Source organism: Cyprinodon variegatus, unplaced genomic scaffold, assembly GCF_000732505.1.
Source record: "Cyprinodon variegatus isolate N-32 unplaced genomic scaffold, C_variegatus-1.0 Scaffold891, whole genome shotgun sequence".
Lineage (NCBI taxonomy): Eukaryota > Metazoa > Chordata > Actinopteri > Cyprinodontiformes > Cyprinodontidae > Cyprinodon > Cyprinodon variegatus.
The window spans coordinates 295,823-304,531 of NW_015151344.1; the positions used below are offsets into that span (position 1 = coordinate 295,823).

General features: G+C 40.8%; 1 protein-coding gene across 1 annotated transcript in view; it reads right to left on the reverse strand.

Annotated features, from left to right (window-relative positions):
- The window catches only part of LOC107099635 (solute carrier family 13 member 1-like), a 35,499-nt gene that overhangs the window by 14,317 nt on the left and 12,473 nt on the right, over positions 1 to 8,709 (reverse strand). Inside the window, exons 6-11 of the mRNA XM_015397848.1 lie at positions 4,276 to 4,315; positions 4,097 to 4,175; positions 1,987 to 2,144; positions 1,754 to 1,873; positions 745 to 843; positions 522 to 623 (exon numbers count right to left, since the gene is read on the reverse strand). Of these exons, the coding sequence (XP_015253334.1) occupies positions 522 to 623; positions 745 to 843; positions 1,754 to 1,873; positions 1,987 to 2,144; positions 4,097 to 4,175; positions 4,276 to 4,315 (598 nt within the window). The remainder of the gene's footprint in view (positions 1 to 521; positions 624 to 744; positions 844 to 1,753; positions 1,874 to 1,986; positions 2,145 to 4,096; positions 4,176 to 4,275; positions 4,316 to 8,709) is intronic.

The window sequence follows — 8,709 nt, forward strand, 5'->3', positions numbered from 1 at the left end:
CCGATGAATTCAGAGCCAAACATCCAGATGTTAACCGATGAATTCAGAGCCAAACATCCAGATGTTAACTGATGATTCCTGCCAGCTGCAGGGGGAGGGACTATTATCAGCCAATGAAATGGCATTAAAATTGTAGAGCTGCAGAATATATAATGATACAATCTGAAAAAATGGATGATTGCTTCTAAAGAGAAACTAACAGCTGACTGATGTAATTAGACTTCGACATCATTCTGGAGGAGAATTAGTTTCTACCTAAGAGACGATTAGAGACAGGAGGAAAATGGACACTATCATAATTCACTCATATGAACGATTTAAGAAGAAACTTGTTTGTAAGAACGGTTCTTGCATAAGACCCAGTGGCTCGATCGACTGAGGTGGCATTGATCTAAACTGAACTTAACTAAACTGGGTTCCAGAAACAAGAGAAAAACTTCAGCATTAAGGTAACAGTGAAGCTTGATAAGTTCTGGTGTCAGTGAATTTTTGTGACAAAAGTTTGTTTAAGTGTGAATTACTCAGGGAAGAGAGAAGCCCAGCCTGGCATGAAGCCTGGAGATCTGGTTAACCACAACAGCACCATCACCACGAAAATGATGCCAGTGAAAATCTCCTGAGGGCTAGAAGGACAAAATGGCAGAAATATATCAGAGTTACACTTCACTAACTGCAAGTATTGTTATGAGACACGGTGGATTTAAAAGGCATTAAGAATGGATCTATGAATGAAAGAGTAATCACCTAACGGGTCCCAGTGACCTGTACTCCTCTTCTATGACACCTCGTGCAGCCTTCTCTCTTTCTGATTGCCCCCCTTTGCACTGCCACAGGAAGCTAAAGCTGTAGAGACAGTGAGGAGGTTTTTACTGGGAGGAATGGGTTGGATGCTTTCCTATGTTCAGTTGTGTAAACCTGAAAATGATAAGAGTTAAATATAGATACAATGATTTAAGTCTGCTCAGAAAACCAGAGTAATCTTTAGCTTTATTGAGTCTGACAACTTCAGCTGACTTTTCTCTTCTTGTTGTAAAATGAGGGGAAAACAATTTCTGGATTTGGCTTTTTGGATGTTTTTATGTTCATTTTTAATAAGACAAATTGCTGGTAAAGAAATGCCATGATGTCATGAGTGGATATCCTGTGATGTTCAGCTAAGAATTGTAGACTACAGACTATAGTCTGTGATAATTTGAGCCATATCACTACTTCCTACTGCCTTTCTGAGATTGAGTTTGGCATGATTTGGCTCCGGTCAAACCAAACTCACCTGCTTTGGAAATAACTCTTCTGAACTCTGGTCTGAGGGAAACTAGAGGACCTGTGTTTGACATGTCAAATGCTGAGACTGCATGTATTTCAGAGAAAGACTCATGTAGTAACTCAGGAGTTATTCATAGTTCCTGCTGTGTGCATTCAGTCTGCCGTGTATGTCACCCCTTCCACTAGTCAGCTTGGCCAACGACAGGCTGGGGTCAGTTGGGCTTGATGATGTCAATATTGAGTCTTGTGAAGTTTGGGAAGTGCTGCAGGACAAGAATGGCTAACTTTGTTTTGAAGTGTGAGGGTTTATTTTCCTGTCACCATCTTAACTGTGGGGAAGCAAAGCGCTTTGTGCACCACATAAGCCAAAAGCTGCAGTAACCCTCCTTTTCTGTGCTTTGCACCATGTGACCTTTGTTGACCTGAACTGTATAAAAATCTGAGGATTTCTTGCGATAATGATTTAATAAATGCATTCTTTGACACTCACTCTGAGCCCAGGAACAACCAGTACAGCCATATCCATGTAAGAAAGATCATTATTACACTGATAGGAAAGCACATCAGGAGCCAATTCCCAAAGTTGATACAGTTGCATTCTGGGTAAACCCTGAAGGTGAAGAGAGGTCAACAGTTTGAATGTAAACATGCGCTGGAGTTTATTTCCATTCATATACAAAAGATGAATGCTTATGATATCATATATAAACAGCTGTCACCCACTGGTTCAGATACTCAGAGAAGATGAGGTTAGGAGAAGTTCCTGGCAGCGTGCTGATTCCACCGATGTTGGCTGCGTAGGCGACGCCCATGCTCATCGCCTTGTACATCATTCGGTCCCGTTCACTCTTCCTGACATTAGCAGAGACACACACTGCAACCTTTAAGGGAACAAATGGAGGGAAATAAACCATGACAGGGAGCAATGGAAGCAGTACCAAAACTACACTTCTGTCCAAACCTATCTTTCCCCTTACAGATTTCTTCCTCTTTTACCCACATGTCTCCTTTAAATACATCAAAGCTAAGATGATATTTCAAACAAGGATTCTTTTTATGAAGAAAATATGACCCTCTGTGTAAAAGGGATCAGTCCATGGCCCACTCTGCTTTACACAATTGTTTGAATTAAGCCAAACTGGTGTTAGGGTTCCAGTTTGTGGGGCTTGTTTTTGTTCTCTTGCAGTTCCACTGTGCAACCACCAGATGGTGCCATTGTTCTCCTTGCTCTACCTGCAGCCTATTGGGTCATCACTTCCTGAGGAGTATTTAAGGAGCAGAATGTCTTCACTTCCTCGCAAGAGGAACCCAGTATTGGGTACTCTAGCCCCTCAGAGTTTGCAGAGTCTAACTTTGAGTCCCCGTTTCTTCTGAGCTCTCACCGCTGACCAAGTTTTGTCTTTTGATTCTCCGGCAAGATATTACTGATCAACTGGATAAGCCAGGCCCTTCAAGTCTTGAAAGGGACTCTCTCGTCACACTGAGAATAGGACACAGATCTCCTCTTCCGATCACCATTCACTTCAGGAACTTTGTATCAGTCTGCTCAGCTGCTCCTCGGGACCACCATAGTCTGCCTGTCCGCCCTCCAACGAACAACTCCTTCTACAGATCAAGCCTCTACAGACTGGAACTTTGGAACCCTCCCAAACAACCTCAGTGAGTCCAAGTCAAACCTTGTATTCAGACAATCGGCCAGTATTTGCAGTCCTTGAACTAGAACTAGAACTTCCGCCTCCGTTTTTTTCCTAGTCTTTGTACAGTTATCTCTTCAATAAACTGTTTAAGTTTTTTCCAGTCTCTGTGAGTGCTTCTGCATGTGGGTCAAACACCTTAGACCCATCATGACAACTGGAAGGTTTTCACAGATGAACCCAAAAGGATTCAGTTTGTTTTTTGAAGCCAATTAGAGGAGGACTTCCTGTTTTCCTGCTGATAGTTATACTTCTGTTTACACAAAACATTCATAGTGATGAATAGCATAACAAAAGTCCTGACTCCTGCTGCAAAGTGGAAACCTGAAAATGAGAGAACATCTTTCTCTCCATGCACAGGGAAATCGTGGAGGAGTGTGGGTGAAGTTATTTTTTTCTTTGATCCCAGGTGTTCACGGATTCACACTAATACTACTGTATCTACTGAGCTGCATCTACAGGTTTATCCCACCCTGATTAATATGGTGGAATCAGCACACATGGATATCTGTGGGATACCTGCTGCTCTGGAAGCTGCTGCTCTATGTCCCTCTCATCTCATCCAGGTGTGGAAGCAGACTTTTAGAAGTTACTATTTATTTTCTGTGTCTATTTATGCAGTTTTACTTTCTCTTTTCATTCCATCTTTTCTGTCAATATCCCTCTCTCTCCCCCTAGTTTCCTCTCAGTTTTATAGGATTTTACTCCGTCAATCATTTTCAATAGAGTTTCATATAAAAGTATCAAGCGGAGCCTTATGGCGGCGTTCATAATGGTCTGCTGCTGAAAGCAAAGCTGTTGGGCTATTAGCTATCTGCTAACTCTGTGACATCTATTCCCAGATCTAGATTGGCTAAAGTGGACATGCTAAAAAAAAACTAATATCTTAAAGCCTCATGTTCTACTGTCTGCTCTTGATGGAAATCTTGATGGAAAAATAGAAAATGGAAGACTAGCTTTATTATAGAGATTATAGAGAGACGTTACAGTAGTGAGCGGTTCTCATTAAAATTCCTGAGGTCAAAGATTTAAAGCCATGACAATAGAAATGAATGTCTCCAAGATGTTGGTAAAAGATGATTTTTAAGAGGTAAGGCGTCTCCAACTACATCGAAAATGATGTGACTGAAGATGCATACCTGAGCTTGATCAGATGGTAACTGCTGCATCTCAACACTGGTGAAGTCTTCTGTAGGACCATCTGGTTTCTTCTCATCACTTAGAAATAGAACATTATACAGTCAGATTTTACTGATGATGTGCAACACAGGAAAATATGACCTACTAAAGATTTAGGAGAACTCTAAGCTGCACACACCTCACCGTTTCCTTTACTGGTTGGGAGCCGATCTCAGTTTCTGCAAAAACAAAGAAAAGCTGCTGATCATCGGCGTCAGCAGACCCTTTTCACAGGGGCACATGCCCTGTTATGGATCTGCAGCACCTGGGTATGCCTGGGGTGCTGATGTTGGATGCTGACAGACCAGATGAAGCTACTATCTATTGCTTTAAAATGTTTGCTAGCGTGCTTGCAATAATTATCCGTGCCCATGCTTTTTTAAAATAAATAATTGCCCAAAAATTGTTTAGCTTGCACGCTGAGCATGCAAGCGTTACTTTTTTGAGGCCTATTATGCCCCTCTAGAGTATTGGGTCAGCTGACGCCCCTGATGCTGATTGTAGCTTAGATATGTATTTGTCACAGTAGGTAGAGTTTGAAGGGGAGTGAAATCCTTCTGTTATGAACCAGGAAACTTATGTATGCTCTAAGGGTAAAGCAAGCTTTGACCAGAAGAAAGTGGGCAGTAAGGAAAACTGCAGCAAAACTAGATTAAGGCACAGTATGAGTGGCGTTCTGCTGAGGCCAACTGGGGGGTTAGAAAAACAGAGGCAGTGCTCCATAAATACTTTCTATGTGTTAAATGAGGAAGTTATGTCCCCTAAAAAGCAGTTGCGCCTTGGGACTTCCCCACCGGTTCTTTTCCTGGGAGCAAGTTACTTACTACTCTTAACTCAAACTGGGTAAATCCATATAAAAAGGACTATAAAAACAGGAGTAAAAAAGTAAAAGAGTTTATTCCAGATCAGGTCGTTACAGGACAGAGAAAATGCTTGGAGCTTGCACAGCTGTGGGCTCAAAAATCACGCCCGCAAGCGTCCGGTAAAGATTGAGCCCCGAACAAGGTCATCTCCTGCTTCTTATAGCTCATGAGTCTATGTGTTGCATCATGTGGATGTTTAGCTGTCCGTAACAGAAACTGACACGCCATCCATGCCCTGACCTATATGTAGCTTGCCTCTATGCCTCAGGATTACAGATAGCTCTCCTCTATCAGACCGGCTCCAAGATGTTCCCATATCCTCTGTATTTTTAAAGACACGAAGGCTGTCCTGATTCGACGACCTCCGTACACACAGTGACATCCCCAATGTGAAGGAAGGCCATCTACTCTCTCTAATCTGGCTAATAAAGTAACAATGCACATGATGTATAAAGAATAAACCTAACATATGTTAAAAAATATAGGGTTCTGTCACTCCATAGCCATAAAACTTTAGCCCATAGTTATGTGCAGTAGAGTAAAATAACAAAACACTGAAAAACAGGCCCAGCTCTATCTATCTATGATTAGAGATGTTAGCTGTTTGTTACTGTTCAATGTTTGTTAGTTCAATGTTTCCAACTCCAGCAGCTGCTGATGGTGAAGCGCCTTAGATGCTCTGAAGCTTATGAGGCGCTGCTCCTGCTGCTCTAAACGCTGCAGGACCTTTTGCTGCACCTTGATGCATGTCAACCATTGACTTTTCATGTAAACTGCTTCTGCTGCCTCTGCTGCTTTAGGTGTGAACGTAGCATTAAACTGATCTGCTGCTGCTCTGCTGCCACTCTGCTCTGGTGCTCTGTGTAAAATACTATAAATACTGTATGTGTGCTGTAGCCCTTAAGTGTTTGTGTTTGCCCTTGTTCTAAATTAAGTTTGAAAAACAAATTATGAAGTTAAAGGTGCAATTGTTTTTGTTCATCCGCTTTTCCTAGTTTTGTCAGATTTCTGGGGGTTTTGTTTCCATATGTTCATGGAGATATTTTATTCTGAGTCATCTTTTTTTGTGGGCGACTCCAAACATTTGTTCTAACAGAATGGCCTTACCTATTTTGCAACCCTAAGAAGATATGATCTTGGCAAACACTTTGAAAAATGGTAAAAAAAAAAAAAAAATCCTTTATCATAAACCTTGTGCTAGGATTGTTACCAATAAGACACTATCTCCTGCATTTCAATTACATAGGGGTACCAGACAGGGCTGCTCGCTTACACCATTACTTTTTGCATTGGCCCTAGAACCCCACAATCAATTCGTGCCAACCCCCTTATACAGGGATACATTACCAAAGGGAATATAAATGAAATTTCTTTATATGCGGATGATATTTTACTGTTCATAACCAATTGTCAGTGTACTATACCAACACTCCTGGATACAATCTCTCAGTTTGACAGGTTCCGGGTTATAGAATCAGGTGCTCTAAGAGGGAACTGATGCCAATTAAGCTCAAAGACCCAACGATCTTGGAACGTATGCCATTTAAAATTGCTAAAAATAAATTCACCTATGATGGAGTAGAGATTACTAGGGACTTTAATTTGCTGTATGAAGCCAACAAATCTCACCTTTGCAAAGCAAAATTGGAGGGACGGACTGGCCCTTCCAAATTTTTCATTTTACTATTACTATTTTACGCTTTGCATTATTACAATTTGGCTAGATCATAATTTTACACAATCCGATAGGATTACAATACAAAAGGAGGCTTGCAGCCCTCATGACATTGGTGCTCTTATTCTGTCACCAACACTCTTAGATACCTTAGCATCCAACAATAACCACATCATTCACAATAGTATACGTATTTGGAAACAAATAAAATCCCAGTTTGGTAATAAATCTATATCTACCTTATTGCCAATTGCAAAGAATCCTTCATTTGTCCCTTCCACTTTAGATTCAGGTTATACGCAATGGAAAGATCTAGGCATTGGTGACCTGTTGATGGGTGGTCATTTTGCCTCTTTCTCTCAACTTCAAGCCAAATTTGGTCTCAACAAACACAATTATTTTAGATACCTACAGGTAAGTGCATATTTAAAAAAAAACACATGCTGTTAGAGTTCTGGTTCTGTTATGTTTTTCTTTTGAGTATCCAGTTTACTTTACTTCTTTTTTTCTAGTTTAAATGGGTTAATTTGTATTTTTGTTATGTTTTCTGGTTAATTCCTAGTTACTGTTTCAGTCTTGGTTCTGTTTTTTTGTTTGTTTTTTTGAGTATCCAGTTTTGCTTTACTCCTTGTTTTCTAGTTTAAAGGGTTTAATTCTTATTTTGTTGTGTTTTTCTGGTTATTTTCTGTTTTCTTGGTTTCTGTTTGTTGTTTCTCCTTTTTCCCTAGCTCTTTTCCTCTCTTGCTCTGTACACACCTGCTCCCAGGTTGCTCATTAGCCCTCTCTTTGTTTCTGTCTCCTGTAAATACTCTTGCTGTTCAGTCCCTCTTTGCTGGGTCCTCGTCTAACCTCATCAGTCTTTCTCCTACTCGTCTCTCTGAGCCTTCCTCCAGGTTACAGTTCTACCCCTGATGACTCTTGGGTTTTTTGGTAATGTTTGACTTGTGTTTTCATGTTTTGTTTTGGGTTTTTTTTATCTTTGAATTTTTGGACTCCTGGTTTTTTGTTTGTTTTTGGACTTTGTTTTCATTTGGATTTTTGGATTCCTGTTGCCTTTGGTTTTGGACTTTGTTTCAGTAATCTTCATTAAATCTACTAAAAATTCACCTCTGCCTGCCTCTGCCTGCCTGCCTCTGCTTTTGGGTCCTCAATACACAAACAAATCCTGACAAATGCGCACTTTAGAAAATATAAAACCTAATGAATTTGATGAACTCTTTAAACTGGGTGATGGGGAAGGGCATTTAATCTCCCAGATTTATAATGTGTTGCTATCCAGATCCTCGCCATCCATGCAGAGCCTTAGAACAGGCTGGGAGCAGGAATTAGGAATGGATATAAGTAACGAACTCTGGAAGTCTGCGCTAGAGAATATTCACAAGTGCTCTGCCAACTCTAGACACCACCTTATTCAATTTAAAACCATTCATAGGCTTCATTACTGTAAAGTGAAGTTACATAATTTCCCCTAACACATTCCTACTATGTGACACATGCCATATTTAAGAAGCCATACTACTACGTTTGTATTTGTTGTTCACAAAATTAACCCCAAAAATTACTAAATTAATCATACAAAATACATTTTGGTCTGGCATATTCAAAACTTTCAGATATGTTTATTATAGAATTTAGGCTGGACCCACTTTTGATTGTTCTAGGAGTTTCTGTTAAGCTTTTTCAATTTAATAAATACCAACGACAATTCTTATCTTATGCCATTATCATTGGAAAAAGCCCCCTCCAGTAGTACCGGCTTAGTCTTTAATCCCTTCCTCCCAGGTCAAGACCAGCTCCCTGGTCTCGGAGATGTTGGGCTCCAGGTGTTTGGTGCGGCACCAGGTGGCAAAGACCCCCCCCCCAGAATCCTGTCCTCTTCCCCCCTGTTGTCCCTGATACACCCCACAAGCATCCAGTACAAGATGCTTTAGCCATGTCTCGGTAAAGATGAGCAAGCTGCTTTCGCTATAAATCAGCTGGTTGTTCAGTGCAGTCAGCTTGTCAATCTTGTTAGACAGCAAGTTCACCTTCCCCA